At 46.0% G+C, this 21872-nt stretch overlaps 1 protein-coding gene and 1 long non-coding RNA gene across 2 annotated transcripts in view; one reads left to right on the forward strand and one right to left on the reverse strand.

Annotated features, from left to right (window-relative positions):
- Positions 1-19629, forward strand: part of NALCN (sodium leak channel, non-selective) — a 279093-nt gene extending 259464 nt beyond the window's left edge. The window contains exons 34-43 of the mRNA XM_089899398.1: positions 569-637; positions 1567-1715; positions 3012-3105; positions 4759-4891; positions 5531-5646; positions 7511-7668; positions 10353-10503; positions 12050-12199; positions 14323-14440; positions 17654-19629. Coding sequence (XP_089755524.1) covers positions 569-637; positions 1567-1715; positions 3012-3105; positions 4759-4891; positions 5531-5646; positions 7511-7668; positions 10353-10503; positions 12050-12199; positions 14323-14440; positions 17654-17847 — 1332 coding nt within the window. The 3' untranslated portion in view covers positions 17848-19629. The remainder of the gene's footprint in view (positions 1-568; positions 638-1566; positions 1716-3011; positions 3106-4758; positions 4892-5530; positions 5647-7510; positions 7669-10352; positions 10504-12049; positions 12200-14322; positions 14441-17653) is intronic.
- Positions 10371-21872, reverse strand: part of LOC149746817 (uncharacterized) — a 217372-nt gene continuing 205870 nt past the window's right edge. The window contains exon 6 of the long non-coding RNA XR_016388640.1: positions 10371-15712. This is a non-coding gene — a long non-coding RNA (uncharacterized LOC149746817). The remainder of the gene's footprint in view (positions 15713-21872) is intronic.

Genomic DNA, 21872 nt, shown 5'->3' on the forward strand with positions numbered 1-21872 from the left:
AGAGATGTTACCAAGTCATCTCTTGCTGCCAATCACACACTTGAAGGAAGAGCTGGATGTGTATTCAAGAGGGAGGACTTCTCTGAAATCAGCTCAGACGAATGTGCATGTGGCCGGCTTCAGCTTCCTTCAGAGAGAAGGAAGCTGAAACTGATCCCTGGCAATCTTTTCCAACACCAGCACCCCCTCTGGTTGTAGAAGGAAGCCAGGATTCTTTTATCTCCTGTCTCCCTCGACTTCTTCACTTGCATTGTTATCCTAGGGTTTTCTCGCTCCTCAAAGGACCTGGTCACTATTTTGTGTAAAATAAGTTTTAAAATACAGAATTCAGCTGAGCAAAACAGAGACGAAAGTTTCATTTAAGATTTGATTTTATAGCTAATATTTATTCATGAGTTTTGGCAGTGACCTTTTCAGCACCTTTTTAAGATACATTTCTTAGAGGAATTTTCACATTTTATTAAACTCATTATTCAGTAGACTTCACAGAAGACTTAAAATGAAAAATGGAACTGTAACAAGATTTTTCGTGCAAATTGCAAGAGGTTCTCCTCTGTTTAAATTTCAGAACGCGTACACCTACATGATGGGCGCGTGTGTGATTGTCTTCCGGTTTTTCTCTATCTGCGGGAAGCATGTAAGTACATTGTGAAGATGCTGTCATAGGTCACGTGTACACTGAAGAAAGGAGTGATGACTAACTGACTTTAGCTGCCCTTCTGGGTCTCCAGGGCTGGAGTTAACAAATTCCTAGACATCATAAGTCAAAATGAGCAAATAATCAAACGAATCGGTAGCTTAATTGTCTTGTGATTCGTTTCCTGACATTTGTGTTATTTTAGTTATTCTAATTTTCTGAGTGAACTCAATCATCAACTAGAGATAAAATGTCAGGCACAAAAGCAAAGACTAATGGTCTTTCTTAATGCTTCTTTATTGTTTTTATTTTTAATAAATAATTTTACTGCAAAGAAGAATAATCTTTAACAAATATTCATGATCCTATGATTCCAGATTTATTGATGTTCTTTGTTAATGTTCAATACATTCCACATATATTTTTCATTTTTTACAGCACTGTTTTCTTTTTTGTTACTAACTTTATTTCATGTAGGGTCCATATATCCACATAATCAGTATGGTAAATATTTGATGGTTATTTGGTATTTTACCATTGTTTAGTTTTGTTTTTATGATCGTCTGTTTGTGGAAGAATCCTGGGTCTGCTTGCTATTGGCCAAAAATGCACAGCCTGTATAATAAAGAGGGAGGAAGAGAAGAGAAAAATAGAAGGCTTAAAATATTGTGGTGGAACTTTTATTAATTTGGCTAAAGAGGCTGAAGTTTGAAATATGAGCAGAATTTCTTTAGGTCTAATGGTATTTAATAAAATTCAAATTTAATACCAGATAGGAAGCAACTTTCAAGTGATAACCTTGAGAATCAGTTTTGTGCCAGACTGCTTAACTGTTACTTACTTCCCGGGTTCACCATGGCTTGATGAGATGAATGTCCCCTCCCTCCTTCTCTTTCTGCATCCCTGCCCCCACCCTCACCTCCATACAGGTGACACTAAAGATGCTCCTGCTGACAGTGGTCGTCAGCATGTATAAGAGCTTCTTTATCATAGTGGGGATGTTCCTGCTGCTGCTGTGCTATGCTTTTGCTGGAGTCGTCTTATTTGGTACTGTGAAATATGGAGAGAACATTAACAGGTTGGTATATATTTATCTTTCTTTCTTTTTTTTTTTTTTTTTTTTTTTGAGGTACGCGGCCTCTCACTGTTGTGGCCTCTCCCGTTGCGGAGCACAGGCTCCGGCTGCACAGGCTCAGCGGCCATGGCTCACAGGCCTAGCCGCTCCGCGGCATGTGTGATCTTCCCGGACCGGGGCACAAACCCGCGTCCCCTGCATCGGCAGGCGGACTCTCAACCACTGTGCCACCAGGGAAGCCCTATTTATCTTTCTATTCAAATATTAAGCAAACGTTTTTAGTAATGAAATCATGGATACATATCTGCATGTGTTTTAGACAAAGATGGGGAGGGGGAAGCAATCATTTGGAAATTAAAACAAAATAAAATGGCCAAATTTTAAATGACATTTTTCTCATTGAAACTATGCATGCTTACTGTTAGAAAATTAGAAAATTCAGAAATAAAAGAAAACAGGGGCTCCCCTGGTGGCGCAGTGGTTGAGAGTCCGCCTGCCGATGCAGGGGACACGGGTTCGTGCCCCGGTCTGGGAAGATACCACATGCTGCGGAGCGGGTGGGCCCGTGAGCCATGGCCGCTGAGCCTGCGTGTCCGGAGCCTGTGCTCCGCGACGGGAGAGGCCACAGCAGTAAGAGACCCGCGTACCGCAAAAAAAAAAAAAAAAAAAAAAAAAAAAGGAAACAAAAAGAATCTATAATTCCACCACCATGCAGGAATAACCACTTCTCATACCCTGGTGAATTCCAGCAATTCTTTTATCCACATACTGCCAGAAATGATACATTATTTTTTTAATTAAACAATTTTGAGATGGCTTTGTTTTTTTTAAGCAAAACGTGGGAAGTTAGGACCCCCAAATTGTTAGATGTGGAAAGCATTTTTCAAAGATTGTCTTAAATTTTGTGGAACCATTTCTGAGTGTTTTTTTTTTTAAGTCCTTACACAGAAAATTAAATACAAACGTGTCTTGTTGCAGAGATCACTTATTTGATATATGGTGGCCCCATCTTTTATAGCATAATCCACATAAAAGAAGGAATCACTTCTAATTGTCAACGCTTGCTTTCTCAGTCATTCAAGATGAATGGCAGTAAACTGCTGGCACCATGCTAGGGTTGGACTATTGAGATAGCTATACTTGGAGGCAAGTATAAATAAGAAACAAATAAGAGGGTGTAACCTTTGGAAATGGTAACTTAGCAATCACATTTGCTCTAAAATCCACGTGTTTTGGTGGTGACAACCCTTACATGACAAACCATATTACTCACATTCTGGTTTTTTTCCCTTAAATTAGGCATGCAAACTTTTCTTCAGCTGGCAAAGCTATTACCGTACTGTTCCGAATTGTCACAGGAGAAGATTGGAACAAGATTATGCATGACTGCATGGTAAACGTCCCCTCATCGCTCGCGATGCCTTCACTTAGAAGCAGATAAAACTCTTTGGTGATACAATATAGGCAGCACCATCCTTGTAGCATCTAGACTGTGTACAAAACACATATCCTGGCCCTTTAGTCCGTAAAATTACATTCTTTTACATTACAATACATGGACATACAGGAAAAATTTCCAGTGAACCCAAGTCGAGCTATTGTAGTTCCATTCAACAAATCTGCATTATGTGAGCATTGTTCTTTCCCTCCCATCTTTGACATTTTGGCAGTCAAGTACAAACAGGAGAGTTCCACTTCTTTGACTTAATTCAACAGATATTCACTGAGGCCCTGGTTTGTACTGGCCCCTGTACTAGGTGCTCGGTCTTCAGCGATTCCAAGGCATTCTCGAGGAGTTTATGTCGGGGGCTCTGAGCAATACTCTCCCTCAGCTATCCTCACTTCTAGAGCCTAATTCTTCATCATCCTTCAGGTCTCAGTTTAAAGCTCAGTTCCCTCAGGAATCCTACCCAACGCTAAGGTTGCTGGTTCTGTGTCCTCCCAGTGTTCTGTATTTCTCCTTTGTAGTGTGTAGCACAACTGCAGTGAGTTATCGGCTTGTTTATTTCAGCTCCCTCTCACCCTCCGGACCAACTGTTAAAAGAAATTTCTGCAAAGATGGCAATTCCGTGGCCACCACCTATGCGTGGTTATTGAGCACCTGAAATGTGACTAGTGCAACTGAGGAACCAAATTTTCAACTGTATTTAATTGTATTGAATGTTAATGAACATGCATTTGGATTTAGATAGCCACGTGGAGTTAGCCGCTACCATGTTGGACTGCAGGGTTCTAGACTGTCAGCTTCATGGCAGAGGGAAGGGGTCTGGGTCCTGCTCACCAGCCTGTCCCCAACACTGGGCATAAACCTAGCACATAGGAAGAGCTCAGGAAATATATGCATGAATGAGTGGGGACAGAATTCACCAAATCAAAAATAATACAAGGCAGAATTAAATAAATTCTAGATAAAAACAAGCAGAATGCCATGGAAATGCAGAAGAAAGAGCTAGTCTCTCTGACTGAAAGAAACCAGAAGGTTTCTCAGAGGTGTTGGGAGTTTTACTGGGCCAGTGAAGAATGGGGAGGCTTTTGATAACCTGAATCTTGTGCAATTTAATGATATTCCATAACGATGCTCCAAGAACGAGGATTACTGGCTTTTCCTTACACAATTTGAATGTGAATTTGCTGTGTGTAGCAAATCTTCCTAAATCTTAACCCATTACTTAAGTCAGAGTTTTTTTTAAACACCTTTTTCTCTGACTTTCTGCGTTTTGCATCACAGTGACTACTTACTCTTTGGGGCTAGTGGAGGTGGCAGAAAGAGTGTCTCTTGAAGGAAGGGAGTTCGTGTTCATTGTGCTTCTAAAATGGCAATGAACTTGGGACCCTACAAGACCAAAAGCATAGTATAAATGAAATATTCTTTTTGATTTTTGCTACAGATGAGGTACCCAATGTATGGGCCTTTGAAAGATCACTTTGAAGTTACTTATATTTTATATCGTTAGGAATATGTTCACAACTACAGTCAGTTAACAGAAATTTGTAATCTTCTCTTCTCTCACCCTGTCCCCCCCCCTTCCCCGCCACGGGCCCACAGGTCCAGCCCCCCTTTTGTACTCCAGATGAATTTACCTACTGGGCAACAGACTGTGGGAATTACGCTGGGGCACTTATGTATTTCTGTTCATTTTATGTCATCATTGCCTACATCATGCTAAATCTGCTTGTAGGTAAGTGATGTTCATTGAATTATTTTTCAATCTCTTTAAACTCAGGTTATTAGATAATTATGTACAATTTCCAAGTAATTATCCTGGATTGCTTGGGGTGGGTGTTTTATGGCATTAATTATAAATTGTTGCCCCTCGGTCCAGAAGCTGAAAAGACCTTTGAAAGGCATGTAAATGACAGTTGATTGCAATTTCAAGAGTTGTTCTATTTATGATCATTAATTTCAAAAGCCCTTCTCATGGATTCAGTTGGACAAATACCAGGGAAGGCTACCTTTCCAGCCTTGAAATATCACATTTATTTTTTCAAAAGATATACACTGTCCCCCCAGATGTGGGACCATCCAGAACTCAACTTGACCTTTAAAAGCTGCCCTGGAACTCAACTAAGAATTGAAGCCAGCTGGCACGAGCATCTTTAGACACAGGATGCGTGTTTTGGAAAGGTGGAAGCTGGATAAATAGCTCAGTCCAAGTGTAAAACATGCCAACTTGGAAACCATACTAAAAGCCCTTTAATAATCTGGCTTATAATGTAGGTGATAAAATTCATTATTTATAATAGATGTACTTTTTTCTGAAAAATGACAGATTAGCATAATTGTCTAACATCCCCATTTTTCTTTTTTTTTTTTTTAGCCATAATTGTGGAGAATTTCTCCTTGTTTTATTCCACTGAGGAGGACCAGCTTTTAAGTTACAACGATCTTCGCCACTTTCAAATCATATGGAACATGGTGGATGATAAAAGAGAGGTATTGTCTCATGCCTCACCCCTACCCCAACTGCCGTACTGCAGACATTTCAGTGGTTTTGTTGTTTTCAGTGGACATGTACTGAATTTGGAAAGGCCATTGCTGAATTGCAGAAAGCTGTCATTGACAATTTAGAAGAATGTACAAGGAAGGGAGAGGGACAGAATAGTTCCCCATCGTGTCCTTTCCAACCACAAACGTCCTCTCCTTCAGATATTCAGGAGGTTGGCAAGGAAAGGAAACCAAGGGAGCTCTGAAGAGACCAGCTGGGGCTCAGGGCAGGGAGGGGGGTGAAGTTCAGATCACCAAAGGCGACAGTATAATACAGATTCATGATCACCTCAGCTCTCACACAGCAATTCTGATTAGAAGTGCAAAGGAGTTATTTAAGTGGTTTCTGAAAGTTATCATTTTGGACTTATTATTTGAATGCTTTCAACATCTCACCCAAGGTTGCCTAGAGTTAGGCAGAGCAGCAGATACTTCCCCTCCCCCTCGCCCCCCTCCCCCTCCTCCTAGCAAAGCTTCAGGCGCAGTTCCAGGCACCAGGGATGTGACAGTGAACGAGGTGGCAAGGTCCCCGTGCTCACAGAGCCTGTGTTCCATTGTGGGCAAACAATAATGATTGTAATAATTACTACCATTTCAAGAAGTTATAAGCACTCTGAAGAAGGTGGTGGCACCGGACAGAGTGGTTGGAGGTGGGGGGCAGATGCTTTAGCGGGGTGGTCTTGAAGGCCTGGCTGAGGACGTGTCATTTGACGTAACACCTGACAAATGAGGAAAGTTCAGCCATGGGCAGACCTGGGGGAAGATCTGAAAAGAGTTTCTGGAAGATACGACTGTAGACACAGAGACCAGGGAGCCAGAGGCAGAGCAAACAGGGTCCTGGACCAGAGCTGGGGTCTGCACTGCCATGCAGGACTTTCTCCAGCCCCTGGGCTTGCTCCCTCTCTCCTTAGCGGCCCCCAGGCACTGGCCTGGGGTGGGGGGGTTCTTCCGAGACAGTGACCTGCGTGTGCAGGTGTCTGGCCCTGTCTCTGTCTCACCTGGATCCACTTAGGTCTCCGTAACTGCCACCGCAAGGAACCTGCTTTCCATTGACACACACGGAAGGCGACACCACCGCTCACACGTGTAGACATTCGTAACGGACAGGAATTCACGGGCTACCAACATCCCTGCCTCTCACCCAACTCCTTAACTCAAAGTCACAGCCAGGCTGGCACCGTAGGTTTTGTTGCCCTGAACGGAGTGACATGTGTTAGGTTCTCAGAATCTGCATCTGCTCCGACCAGCAAGAGGGCAGATCTGGGAGCCCCGTCCTGCTGGATGTAATTGTCCTAACAACAGAGAAGCCCCGGAAAGGAGTGGTCTTTCCCTAGAAGGGTAGCTCTGAGCCCATGGTTAGAAGTCCCCAGCATCTGGACTAAGTGAAGGATCATACACACGTGTCGGCCCCATTTTTTCCGCTCCATGCGTTACTGGCCCACTTGGCACGTGTGTTAGAGAAACAGGTGAACACGGCTGAGGCAGTGCAGGGGGCAACAGGAAGAAGAGGGAGCATAGAAGCTGGGCCCGGGGGAGGCTGAGGGTCCCCTCTGCCTCTTCCTTGCCCCCGCGTGGCGGCGGGACGCCCCCTAGAACCAGAGATGCTCCAGCAGCAACTCCACGGGCTGGGCTCCTAATCCCTGGCTCTCCTGGGTGCACAGAGCCCCCCGGCCTCAGGGAGGCCAGAGGCTTCCTTGTGCTGGTGCCGATGATGTTAGCTTTTGAGAGCTAGCTGTGGGCTTCTTTGCTGTGCAAACAGAACCCCAAGCGAATCATTGTGGCCTGTTTCCGAGTGACTGTGCTCTGTCACCAGGGGGTGATCCCGACTTTCCGCGTGAAGTTCCTGCTGCGGCTTCTGCGGGGGAGGCTGGAGGTGGACCTGGACAAGGACAAGCTTCTGTTCAAGCACATGTGCTATGAGATGGAGAGGCTGCACAACGGCGGTGATGTCACCTTCCATGATGTGCTCAGGTACCGCCGTCTACAGCCCTGCGTCTCCGCTGCACAGGGACAGGAGCCGGGCCGCCCCTCATTCCGCAGGAAGGAAGCGGTCCAGGAGGGCTGGGCACCTGCTCTGTTCCTCAGGCCGCTGTGGTCAAGTGCGAGCTACAGCCCCCGACCTTCTCACTCACGGGTCCGGCCACAGTCGGCCTGGCCCACCCGGGGACGGTTGCCCCTGGTTGGTTGGCAAACCCCATTTTCCAGCCATTTCATGAGAACCCAGATGGGACGAAGGGGCACACAGAGGCTTGGTCCTTTCTGCTCTCTGAGAGGCTTCTGTATTATTCACTAGGATTGCTCTAGCAAAATACCATACACTGAGCAGTTTAAACAGCAAGTTTAGTCTCCCGGCTCTGGAGGCTGGAGGTGAATTCAAGGTGTCAGCAGGCTGGGTTCCCTCTGAGGCTGTGAGGGGGGATCTGATCCAGGTCTCACCCAGCTGCTGGTGGCTTGCTGGCCATTGTTGGTGTTTCTTGGCTTGTGGAAGCATCACCCTCATCTCTGCTTCATCTTCACAAGGCGTGCTCCCTCTGTGTGTGTGTCTGTGTCTGTGTCCAGATGTCCCCTTTTATAAGGACTCCAGTCATATTGGATTAAGGACCCACCCTACTCCAGCATGACCTCATCCTAACTAACTACATCTGCAATGACCTATTTCCAAATAAGATCACACTTCAAAGTACTGGAGGTTAGGACTCCAACATAGCTTTTGTTGAGGGGAAAACAATGCAACCCATAAGAGCTTCTTAAACGGGAGTCCATGGGTAGAATTCAGAGGTCCGTGGCCTTGGAAAGGGAAACAATTACATCTTTATTTTCACTAATCACTCACTGAAATGCAGCATGATTGATATACTGTATCATCTTTGTCACCATCACTGAAATGCAGCATGATATACCTGTATCTTTGTCACCATCACTGAAATGCAGCATGATATACCTGTATCTTTGTCACCAGTAGAGGTCACAGACATTTTCACACACATTACTGTGTGTCTGATATCTTAAAATATCCGTTATGCTCACCAGTTCTGAGTAACAGTAGTCATTTGACCTCAGCTAGCTGTTATTATTTAATGTAATAATACAGAAGCACTTAGGTGACCACGTCATCACCTTTTCAAAGAAAATAATTTGAGAACTGTATTTCGATATAACCGGTTTCCTTTGTAATGCAGATTTTTAATGCATTTAAAACCTTGTTCTAAGAAATGTCCCATCACCTGCACTGCCAAAGGATCCATGCCCCAGAAGCAGTCAAGAACCCTCCTCTGCCACCAGTAACTATTTTCATCATGTTGCTAAGACCTGGCAAGTTAAAATGGTGGGTATTGTGTCACAAATTTCAGGAGCATTCAGGCGTGCAGAAATACGTTGTGACTGGAATTTGAAAAAAGACCAGAACAGAGGAAAGATCTGGGAGAAGTTCTCTCAAGTTATCGATTTTACCTCCCTCTCTTCACTTCTTCCTAGGCGAAAGCTAAAAGGCAGGAAAAGATGAGGCAGAAAACACCGATGAACAGCAAAGGATGCCATCTCTCTCAGAATGTCACTCCGTCTTCCCTCCTAGTGACAAATATTTTTAGGCTGAAAGTCAGGTGCATAGACATATCACTGTCCCTAATAATTAACACGCAGCCTCTTTGGATCACATTGGTGTGTCTGATGACATGGACCCAGGCGAAGTGGATGGTGGCATCCTTTGCCCCTCCCTCTTCCTCTAGCCCTGGGTATGATGACAACTGTTCAACAATGATGAGATTCTTGATGAGGCAGAGAAGACAGGAAGAGCAAACGTGCTTTCTTCGCCCACGGTGGGAAGAACCTTAGCAAACAAGAGTAGGTCATTGTACCAGGGCTGCACCTGCACGGGGAGGGCCCCTCCGGCGCCTCCAGGCTGTGATCTGGACTATGGAGAGGGTTCTGAGCTCGAAGCTCGGGGTAGGCAGAGGCTGAGCAATAACCTGGGTACCACGGCTGCACCAGGTAGCACCAGAAGGCGCTGTGCCTTTGGCTCTGAGCCCCTCAGCCTGGACGCATGAGGTGCCTTATTGCCCAGGGGCCCCAGTGCAGCACGTCAGCTGTGTTGCTTTCATTTGCCACTGCCTGGGCCTATTGTATCGAGGGCCAAATGGGAGTGAACGTTCCACCCTGGCTTTGCACCCATCTAACATGAATGAGGAAGATGTAGGGGGCAAATGAGTTAAATTGAGAGGGAAATGGCGGGGGGGGATTGGATGCATGACCCACAGCCAAGCCTACTGACCATCACCAGTTGGATCTGAATGTGAAGAAAGTGTAGAAAGAGCAGCCTTCCTTCTACAGGGAAAGTTCCAGAGTCTTAAGCAGCTGATAATGTAGGTCAGGGCCTAGCCTGGACATTCTGTTTCACAAACGCTTACAGTGTTGCAAGTACCTTGCCGATACTAGCGAACTTCGTCACATAGTAAGGTAGGTCTCATGACTCTCCCCGTGTGACAGATGAGGGTAGAGAGACAGAGAGGTGACATAACCAGCCCAAGCCCTCCAGCTGGTCAGGGCTGGCGTCCAGATGTTACATTGGTTGGATGGAGTGATGTTCTCTCTGGATTGTGAGAGTCTAGACCCCAGGTACCTCAGAGCTCATCACTGCATGTTCCCCCCCCCCCCACCAGCATGCTTTCCTACCGGTCGGTTGACATCCGGAAGAGTCTGCAGCTGGAGGAGCTGCTCGCAAGGGAGCAGCTGGAGTACACCATCGAGGAGGAGGTGGCCAAGCAGACCATCCGCATGTGGCTGAAGAAGTGCTTAAAGCGCATCAGAGCCGTGAGTGAGCCGGACCTGTCAGGCTTTACTCCCTCCTCCCAAAGGAGGGGGGGAAGGAGGGTCAAACGGAAAGGGCTTCTTCAGCACCTACGCTGGAGCCTTCTGTGATCACCTTATGAGCCCATAGCCACGTCACCTTTATCCACTTACGATGATTCAAACCTGAATTCTGGTCCACCTTCAGCCATACCCTCTTGAGCAAAGTCCATAAGAAATTTCCATTGAATCACATTTTTATAACTTAGCATGAATGTTGAAAAAGCAGTTTATGGATATTAAAATAGTTATGATCTCCATTTATGAAACATGAGTGTTCACAATGCCAGAAATCTCTACATACTGAACGGCAACTGAATTTACAAAACTACTTTTAAATTACTCCTAAAAATACCAACATATTGTTGACAATGTTGTTTGATCTTTAATTAAAGACCGCCTCTCCCCAGAGTTTATGATCTGCTTCCTGAACTAGAAGCTTTAAGACTCTCTAACTCATAAATCCATGAACATACACTGTGTTGACATAGACTGTGTTTACAGTGGGCACTTCTATTAGGTTATTACTTTTATGAGTGGTTTTGACCTATGCTTCACACACAGGGGAAGAAAATCAAACTAACCACTAAACATTTATCCATAACAGATTTTTTTTTTTATCCTGTTTCTCAGAACAACACCAACTTCGAAACATATCTATTGGAGGAGGAAAGGTCCCCAGAGCAAGGAGCCAGTCCAACCTCGAATAGCAAGGCAGCTGAGGCAGCTGGGCCACCATAGCCCTGCTAGGTCAGGGATCACGTCTGCCCCCCACAGGCCCTGACAGGGCATGGGCAGTGCCCACTCACCCGTTCAGGCCTCAGTGTGCGCCAAGACAGGTTGGCCCGCTGCCGGATTGGCCTGCTCCAACCAGAGCCAAGACAAGAGCGAAGCAAGGGTTTCACTCATCCACCCAAGTCTCCTGCCTCTCCTGCCTCTTCCAATTTAGAGGAAAGGAGAGATCCACATTGGCTTAGTGAGCACAGTGTAAGATAAGGGAAAAAAATAGAAACTCACATTAATGATCTAAAACTTCTGTTATACTGTATAGCACAGGGAACTGTACTCAGTATTATGTAATAACCTACAAAGGAAAAGAATCTGAAAACGAATGTTTATATCTTATGTATAACTGAATCGCTGTGCTGTACACCTGAAACTTAGCATTGCAAATCAACTATACTTCGATTAAAAAAAATGTTTTCAGAGAAGGAAAAAAACTCTATTTAAAGTAAAACACAAGGTAGTATCAGTGAGCATAACTATTCCAATTGTTATGCAAATGAAAACAGGATGGGAAGGCAATTCCTAAGTCTCCCAAGTCCTCCTTTAAAGCAATCTGATACTCCTCAGGGAAATCAGTTAAGAACCTTTACTTGGAAGCTCTTAAGAGGTGACCAGGCATTCAGGTCCTTTGAAGAAGAGAGAAGAAAATAAGATTTGAGCGGTGCGGGCAGGGGGATGCTGGGCTGAAATTCTGGTCCCTGAAAGAACAATCCTATTTCCATAGAAACAGCAGCAGTCCTGCAGCATCATCCACAGCCTGAGAGAGAGCCAACAGCAGGAGCTGAGCCGGTTTCTGAACCCACCCAGTATTGAGACCACGCAGCCCAGCGAGGACCTGAACGCCAACAGTCAGGATAACAACATGCAACCCGAGGTACGGTCCGGGGCGGGAGGCGCCCGTCACCTGAAGGTGTTCGCAAAACACGTAGTCATTTTAAACAAGTGACACTATCTCTAATAGGAAGTTAAGTTGAAAAAAAAAAAACTGGAACACGTTGATCCAGTTGATGTTTGTGTCTTTGTCGTCCCTGAATCAGTGGAGGTTATCTCAAAAGATTCTGATTTGTATAGATACAAAAAACAGTGGGAACGCTCTGAACTTAATAATCCTGTTGATTTTTGGCTGAAGAGTTAACATCACATGACTTAGGAGAACATGGCTTGCCTGAAGCTCTGTCCTAAGTGTTTTCTCCTCCTCACCAAGTCACGGAAACTTGCAGTAAAATGAGCAAAAATGCTTGCAGTTGGCCTTCCACCTCCTTAAATAGTCAGGCTCATTGAGGATTTGTCCTTCTTTAGCTGGGCATCAGAAGAGCATATGGAATTTGGGGAGTCTTAGCTTGAGGACCTTCTGTGTACTAGGGCCTGGCATAGCTTCACTTCCAGACTGCATCTGCACGTCCATAAAAAAAAAGCACAGAGTCACCAGCGTCCTGGAGAGCTTGTGTGTGAGAAGCAGCTGGCGGGAGGCCTGGCCTTTGCGAGGTTTAGTTATGAATCGGCTGGAGCTGGTCTCGGATCTGGGTGTGTGGTGACACAGTCGGGGCAGGTGACAGACGCTGAAGCCTGGGGCTCCGTGGCCCAGCAGGATGCTCTAAGGGGCCCTCTTGTTCTACAGCCCAGTTTTGGGTGGATTCATGTCGTTGGCTCCCCAGCCAGTAGGAGTCACGTGCCACCGACTACTTGTGCAGGGACGGTCAACACAGCAGGGACGTGGGGCTTCTACAGTGGCCCTGCCGCCTGTCTGCCCTGAGGATGGCTGGCAGTGGTCGCGTGTGGTGCCGGGGTAAGAGCAAGACAGCTGATCTCGGGTGACCTTGGCCTGCAGCGGCTTGAAGCAGGATTTCGGTTCCCCGGCCGGAGACCAAAAAGTAGTGAAACAAGTAAAGTGTTTCTTAGGAGGAAAAAGAATACGTGTGGCTAGACACACGGGTGGGCTCAGAGGGAGAGTCGCGCCCTCCCGGTAGTTTGAATCACTTATATGCGGCATTTCTTCCAGCTTCCTTTGGCCAATCATCTTGCTTTGCCTGGTTCTGAGCCTGTATTTGGCATATCTCAGGGTCCTCCCCTGTGTGCGCACTCATCTCTTAGCCAAGATGGATTCTAGTGAAGAGGCCTATGGGTAGGTTGACATCACCTACCATGGGGTGGCGCCCCCCTCCCTTTTTGACCTCCGAGGAACCTTTCTGCGCGTGTGTAATCGGGAAGGTCTCCTTGACCTCGAGGATGAGGAATATGTGGTCTCTTTATCTGGGCAGGGCTCAGCTTCTCCTCTTCATCTTGGACTCTGTCCACGGGGGACGCACTCCAGCTGTTCAGCCTGGGGCCCATCTATCTCCTGCCTCACAGCCAGCGAGACAGGGGAAGTGATGGCAACAGAGCTCTCTGGTTTTAGGTCAAAAAGCCCAAGAGGGGCCACTGAAGAGAGGTGAGGACTACGGTGCTGATAAGGAAAGGGATGCGGATGGTGAACCGGAGATGGGGTGAAATGCATGGAGATCTGAGCATTTCTCTTTGGCTTCAGTCTTAACTGGTTTAAGTTTTGTTCTCTTCCGGGGGCCCATCCTAGAGCTTTGTCCGCTGAGAACTCTTCTGGAGGCTCTGGGTTGGCAAGCGTGTACTGTCCCCAAACCAGGCAGTCCCGCTGTCCCCCCCCGCCCTGGTACGTGGCAGTGCCCCCAGGGGTGGCAGGTGTGTGGCCTTGGGAGTGGAGAAGTCTGGGAGGGATGCCCAAGAAAAAGCACTACCTGCAGGGTCGGGCCTGCTTTCCTCACCCTGTGCAGTGGTGACTCTTCCAGCTTCCCTGACTCTTTTTACCCATTTTCACTCTTCCTGTCCCCATTGTTGACACTATGGGTCCGTGTTGTCTTCGCCACTTACTTTCCTGCGGGGCTTTCTTCCTTCCTTAAAATGAAATGAGGGTCCAGGCCAGTGCACAGAGGAGGAGAGCACAGCACGAGGAATAACCGCCTGATTCTCCCGCCCGCACCCCTGCAGACGAGCAGCCGGCAGCGGCTTCTGAGCCCCACGCTGTCGGACCGGGGAGCCAGTCGGCAGGACGCAGCCGAGGCCGGGAAGCCCCAGAGGAAGTTCGGCCAGTGGCGCCTGCCCTCGGGTATGTATGGCAAGTCCTTTCTCGAGCAAGTGGGGCATTTTCAGGGCATCCATATGCTCTTTGTGTGTTTGGGGTCGTGAACTTCAAAATTCAGGCAGGTCTGCCTCTAAAGTTATATTTATAGACAGTAAATAATGAAAAAGGTATTTCCCTCATCAAAAACATTTCCCTCGAAATAACTTCTCTGAACAGAACAGTATTACCCCTTGTGTTCAGCTAATAGAGAAGGCAGCACCTAATAACGATATTATAACCACGATCTAGAGAGTGGTGGCGATTACCACCAGGGACTTCTGGTGCACGTTCCAGGCATTCCCAAACGTAGGCAACATTCATTTAATCTAAGAGGGAGTAGGTGGATACATGTCACTCAGAAATGACACAGGTTTCTCAAAGAAGGAACAACAAAACTTATTTAGTGCAGTCTCATCTGTTATAGTACCTACTGTACACCAATCACTGTTGTGAGGGCCTTACACACACGTTCCCTCCTGTAAGCCTCACGGTCCTATTATTTTCCACATTTTATTGATTCAGTGAGAGCGTTTTCTTCTAGAGGGACATGGGGGTCTGGAAAGCCAGGATAATCCCATTCAGGCCACGCAGAGGTGGCAGGAGAGCAATGATCTGCCCGGCCCATTCAGGCCACGCAGAGGTGGCAGGAGAGCAATGATCTGCCCGGCCCAGGGTTTCCTCTGTAGAGAAGTGAGCCCGCGGGAAAGCGGGGGCTTCCTAGGCTCTAGAATTGTGTCCCCTCCTCAGCCTGATTCAAGTGAAGAGACAGAGACTGTTGCAAAGTCTTCCGTAGCACATCTGACCCGCAAAGCAGAAGACAGTGTGCCTTACCCTTGTCCAGTGCCACTTAACACCAGGGAGGGGAATCTCTTTTTTCCTACCCCGGAGGCTATTATGCAGGGATCAGAGAGAACCGGACTTTCTTCAACCTGGTAAAGGAAAGCCGGGAGTGAGGGGAAACAAGATTGAGTAAGTGCTGGGGCCAGGCCATGAACAACCCCAAATTACAGGCTGAGTGGTTTCAACTTCATCCTGTAAGCAGTCAGGAACCAGGAGAGATTTCTGAGCAAGACATGACATTTGGAATCCTGCTGAGGAAGACTCACGTGGCAGCAGTGTAGAGAGTGGGCTGTCTGTGGCAGAGCCCCGAGGCAGGGTTACGAGCCAGAGGATGGTGTAATAGTGTGGGCGAGAGGCGATGAGGACACGGGCGAAGGCGGTGGTCCAGACCATGGAGGGACGGACAGGAAAGACGACCTAGGAGAGATGCACAGTCCTTGGTATTCACTTAAAAGGATGAAAGAAAGGATGCTGTCAAAAGTGGCTTCAAAGGCCCATAAGTGGCCCCAGTGCCAGCAACGGTGATAATTAAAGGGACATGGTATTGGGGACACCCTGAGTTTGAAGAGGCACTGGGCAGGAAAAAGAGCATTTCAAGATGGGGTACCAACGATGTACCCCCCCAGTGTCATGCTATGCATTTTCTTTTTCTCTTTTTCCCCTTTTGTTCTTGTGTAAAAGTTGTATGCATTTAAGGTGTACAATGTGATGTTTTGATAAACGTTCACCCTGTGAAATGATTACTGCAGTAGAGCTAATTAACATGCGTCGCCTTACAAAGCTACCGCGTGTGTGTCTGTGGTGAGTACACTTAAAATCTAGTCTTTCAGCAAATTTCAAGTATACAATACAGAATTATTAGCTATATTCATCATGCTGGACATTAGATCGCCAGAACTCATTCATCCTACACACCTGAAACTCCGTACCCCTCGACCAACACCTCCCCATTTCCCCCACCTGCCCACCCATAGTAACCATCATTCTACTCTCTACTTCTATGAATTTGACTTTTTTAGATTCTACATGTAACTGAGAGCATACAGGATTTGCCTTCCTCTGTCTGACTGATTTCACTTAGCATAATGCCGTCCAGGTCCATCCATGTTGTTGCAAATGGCAGGATTTCCTTCTTTTTTAACGCTGAGTAAATATTCCATTTGATACACACCACGGTTTCCTTATCCATTCATCCATTGATGGACACAGGTTGTTTCCATATCTTGGCTATGGTGAACAATACTGCCATGAACATAGGGATACACGTATTTCTTCAAGATAGTGATCTTGTCTCCTTCACATGTGCACCCTCAAGTGGAGTGCTGGACTACATGGCGGTTCTGCTCTGCATTTTCTTAGGTCATCTCATTTAATCTATTTTAATTCTCACAACAGTCCAGTGAGGAAACTTGTAATCTCTTCATTTTGCACTTGAGGAAACTTGGGTTCAGAGGCATGAACTTGATGTTGGTTACATCTACAGGTCACAGAAGTGGGACCCCAAACCATGACTGATTGATAGAATCCCAAAGCCATGAGTGTGTCAACAAAGTCTTCATACAAGCTGCTTTATCCAGGCACATGGACTGGAAAGATGAATGCTGCCCTTAGCGTATTTTAAATCTGTCCAGGAATCATGCCTTTTTCTCTGATGCTACACTTCTGTTTTTACAAAAAAAAAATGTTATTTACCCACATCTTTCCTCCCTTACCTTCTCCAAACCTCTTCGTCTCCCCTCACTGTCTATTACACTATCCCTTCTTTTCCTTTGTTGTTTCTTTATATTAATATGTATATAGTAATGAACGCCGACACATTTCCATGACACTTTATTTGCCCAAACTGGAACTTTCAGTGATTTTTTTGGTTTTTGTAGTTATCTCAAATTGCAAGCAACAGGGCTTCCCTGGTGGCGCAGTGGTTGAGAGTCCGCCTGCCAACGCAGGGGACACGGGTTTGTGCCCCGGTCCGGGAAGATCCCACATGCCGCGGAGTGGCTGGGCCCGTGAGCCATGGCCGCTGAGCCTGCTCGTCCGGAGCCTGTGCTCCACAACGGGAGAGGCCACAACAGTGAGAGGCCCGCGTACCGCAGAAAAACAACAAAAAAAAAAACCCCAAAATTGCAAGCGACATATTTTTTTCAAATGGTGTTACTAGTCCATGAACATGATTTTAAAGTCCACTATGAATATAAAGAACCAAGTATTTGAAAGGTTTCATACGTGACATCTATGGGTAGGACTTGCTCCTGGGAAGTATGACTGACAGAACCATCGGGGGTTTCAGGAATGGCTAGCAACGGGGGGGGGGGGAGAAGCCACACCAGGCTGCTCACGGGACTCTTGTTGATTCCACAGCACCAAAACCAATAAGCCACTCGGTGTCTTCGGTCAACCTACGGTTTGGAGGGCGGACCACAATGAAATCTGTCGTGTGCAAAATGAACCCCATGACAGACACAGCTTCCTGTGGTTCCGAGGTTAAGAAGTGGTGGACACGGCAGCTGACAGTGGAGAGCGACGAAAGCGGAGATGACCTTCTGGACATTTAGATGGAAGCCAGTGAAGATGAAAGTCCACTGGTGAAAACTGACTTCTGATATGTTCTTTCATTGTCCAGTGAGCAATCCATAATTGATGTGTAATTTAAGTCCAACTTGTAACAAGATTTTTTAAACTGATTTCTGTCCTGCCATAGGAAGGCAGAAAACTGGGTCTGTCAAAGCTGTGTGTGTGATGGGTTATTATCACGCGTTCAAGAGAATCTGCAAAATGGCAGTTTCGTAATATTAGCAACTATACCAACTATACCAGATGTAGATCATTCAAAATTTCCTATATTCCACCTCTGTAAACTAAGGTATATGCATGTATGCTCTTACGCATTATTTTCAGCCCCTGAGAGAGCACTTAGCCCAAAGTGGCTGATATTTATGGTGCAGGAGCTGTATCTTTAGTTCACGTTTTTCCCACTTCCTCTAGAAATACCTCTCTTGGGAGAATTTATTTATGATTGATCTGAAAATGTCAACACTGAGCTCATGCTAAAATGATAGTAGTTTTACAAATTAGATTCTGAATTTTAAAAAGTACACTCTTTTTCTCATGTTATTTTAAAAAACACGCACAAGCTATTAGAGATCAGAACAAGTCAATGTCTGTCCCCTTGGCCTGTTCCCAAGAGAACTTCGTGTGCAGCTACCAAGCAAAGAAATGGGCCCAAAGAGCTGACTGGCTTAAAACAAACCTGTACGTGGATCACTTGGGGGTACATAGTTACTTAAAGATGTTGAGTTTCTTAAAAAGCCTTTTAATAATAGAGTTTAGCAAAAAAAAAAGTAAAACTACATGATTCAGCTCATTTTAAAAATCTTTGCATGTGTGATGTTACCCTTGGCTTCATCTCTTACCCAAGGTAGGTCTGTTTTGCCATAAATCAGCAAAGAAATTGAGTCGCCCCCAACACACTATTGCAGTGTTCAATTCAAAATGATGCCCTTGCTACCAGACTCTCCTATAGAAATAATGGTACTCTCCAAAATCTCACTCCCAACTCACAATTTCGTTATCTCACAGCTCAATTGTATATGTTTCACACATCAGCTGTCCATGTCCTCTGGATGCAACAGTGGTTCTTTTATGCTGGGTCAACCAAGTAAAAGTGCATTTGGGCCTTTAACTACACAATTCTTGATTGGAAATTTGCTGTTTAGATTACTTCTTTTTTATTTATTTATTTATTTTTGGCTACCTTGGGTCTTTGTTGCTGCGTGCAGGCTTTCTCTAGTTGCGGCAAGCGTGGGCTACTCTTTGTTGCGGTGCTTGGGCTTCTCATTGTGGTGGCTTCTCTTGTCGTGGAACACAGGCTCTATGCGTGCAGGCTTAAGTAGTTGTGGCACGCGGGGTCAGTAGCTGTGGCTCATGGGCTCTAGAGCACAGGCTCAGTAGTTGTGGCGCACAGGCTTAGTTGCTCTTCAGCATGTGGGATCTTCCCGGGCCAGGGCTCGAACCCGTGTCCCCTGCATTGGCAGGCGGATTCTTAACCACTGCACCACCAGGGAAGTTCCTAGATTACTTCTTTTAATACAGTGTTGATCTCAGAATACTTTGACCGCCACTCTACTCCCCCAGTTGCTTTATGATCTACTTCTGTCTATTTAACATTCTTAACTAGCCAAATATCACATTCCTTCTGTATAATAAATGTGACATTGTGGTGACAGTCCATATAGTGTTTATATGATTAATTGTGACAATAAGATAATGGGCAATTAAAGTCAGTACAGCCGAAAGGATTTTATTTCGTTTTATGTTCATTTAGAGTTTACTTTGTACTTAAGAAAATAAAATAAATATTGGATTTGTAAAAGAATTTACTTCGAGTTGATGATCATTTCTAAACCCTTTTCACATGTGTGTGTTTGGGGGGTAGGAGACGGCTTGGTGGAGGGGCCACTAAGGAGCTGGCATTTTGCAAACTCTGTATTTGAATATTCCGTCGATAATTAGTTGGCAAAAGCTCTGTCCCTGCTATTCATTTCAGCTCAGTTCCTAAGCCAGAAGGTTTCTTTCACGTTAGTGCTCATAAGGCTGAGTGAATACTCTGTACCTTCCAAACTCACAAAAGGATCTTTGGCAGCCAGGGCATGGGTCTGTACTAGTGCTGCATGAAAACGAGACGTTTTTCCTCTTGGCTCATTACACTTGAGTAATACAGCTTCATTCTCACAAAACGGCTGAGCCCTTTCTAAAACGTCTGTAATTGATGTTCAGCAGAACATCATTGTTGTTCATTCTGCAGTGAAGCAAGGGGCAGAATAGCAATGCACTTAAAGCCACAGCACCCTACATTTGCAATGAAGGGAAACAACCAGACGACTCCTGTGGGACTTAACGCCACTCTTTTCCTGAAGCCAGTAGAGCAGACGGCAAGCCCAGAAGATACATGCCTCACCCCCTTTTAGATTTTGCATCAACTTATAAACAGGCTGGTTATACAGATGGGAAAACGTCAGCCACAATGTCCCCTGGTCCTTAGGGAGGCCAGACACTGATACTAATCCTGTCATCATGCCACCCACTGCCTTTAATTAAGGGATGCTTTGGGTTCTGAAGGCATCAGAAAGCGTAAGGGATAGAATACTTGACGCAGAGACCCCCGGGGAACAGACCACACACGCATTGCACGTAAGGCGATTCAAGGGGACTCAAAGGGAACAGGGATGGAGAGAATGGCCAGACTGAGGCTATTCACTCTATTCTCAGTGGTGGTTCAAGAGCCACAGCCATCAGCGGGGACTGGCCGTTTGTGCCCTGCCTGCGCTGAATCAGATCGAGCACATAGAAGAGATACTGGGCTTGTAAACCTTCAGCAAAAGCAGTTTCTGGGCCAGCTGAATGATGTGTTTGCCTGTTTCTTTGTAAAAAGTGGCATATACCACAGACAGGTGGTTTCCAGTGGCACTCTTTCTCAAAGTCCTTCGGAGGATCCCAAAATATTAAGCAGGCAAAAGCAAGGCAGCCCTAGTTGAAATTTGGGTGAAGATGAGAACCCCACCCACATGGCCTGTCTCCCGCCTCTTATGGACTGAATTGTGTCCCCCCCCCGCAAAAAAAAAAAAGATGTGTTGGAATCCTAACTCCTCGCCCCTGTGGATGTGACCTTATTTGGGAATAGGGTCTTTGCAGATGTGATGAGTTAAGTTATGGTGAGGTCATACCAGAGTAGGACGGGCCCTGAATTCAATATGACCGGCGTCATAAGAAGATGAGAGAGACACTGAGGGAGGAGAAAGCCACATGAAGACACAGACTCCGAGGCAAGACAGCCATGTGAAGACAGAGGCAGAGACTGGAGCGATGCCACCACAAGCAAGGAGCGCCTAGGGTGACAAGTCATTGCAAGAGACAAGGAAGGATCCTCCCCCAGGGGCACTGGAGGAAACATGGCCCTACCATCACCTTGATTTCAGAGGTCTGGCCTCCAGAACTAGAACTGTGAGACAATAAATTTGTTTTAAACCACCCAAATGCTACAAAATTTGTAGTATTTTGTTATAACAACTCACAAGCCCAGTCCATCCCCCAAAGACGGCCTGAACCATCCTAGTGTTCCAAGGAAACTAGTTTGAAAAATACTTGTATAACTCAAAGATCATCAGCTTTGGAGTTCCACAGATTTTTCAAGTCCTGGATTTATTATAGTTACTCCTGGTGTAATCTGGGTTGAGTGTTATACCTCTGAGACAAAATTCAGCTTCTTGATTTAAGAAAGGCAGGAGAGGTGAATTCATTCACTCTGTTTACCTGAGTGCCTCACAAAATCTGCCAGATGGGCTTAGTCTGAGCTGATGTGCAACATACCCCAGACCACTGCACTAGCTGTCTAACCTCCCAACCAAAATCCCCCGTTGACCAGTTGTCAATTGGGCCACTTTTCTATCCACCATAGGAGGTTTCCAGCTTAAAGCAGGCCTGAGTCAGTGGAAGGGAAAAGATCAGATACTAAATCAAGTTCAAGTTGAACCATTCCAGTTTCCGAATTGAAACTGTATTTGCTACCTATGGGGACCACTGA

This window comes from Delphinapterus leucas, chromosome 18, assembly GCF_059928025.1.
Source record: "Delphinapterus leucas isolate spDelLeu-1000000601 "Yukka" chromosome 18, BTC_Dleu_Yukka2, whole genome shotgun sequence".
Classification (NCBI taxonomy): Eukaryota; Metazoa; Chordata; class Mammalia; order Artiodactyla; family Monodontidae; genus Delphinapterus; species Delphinapterus leucas.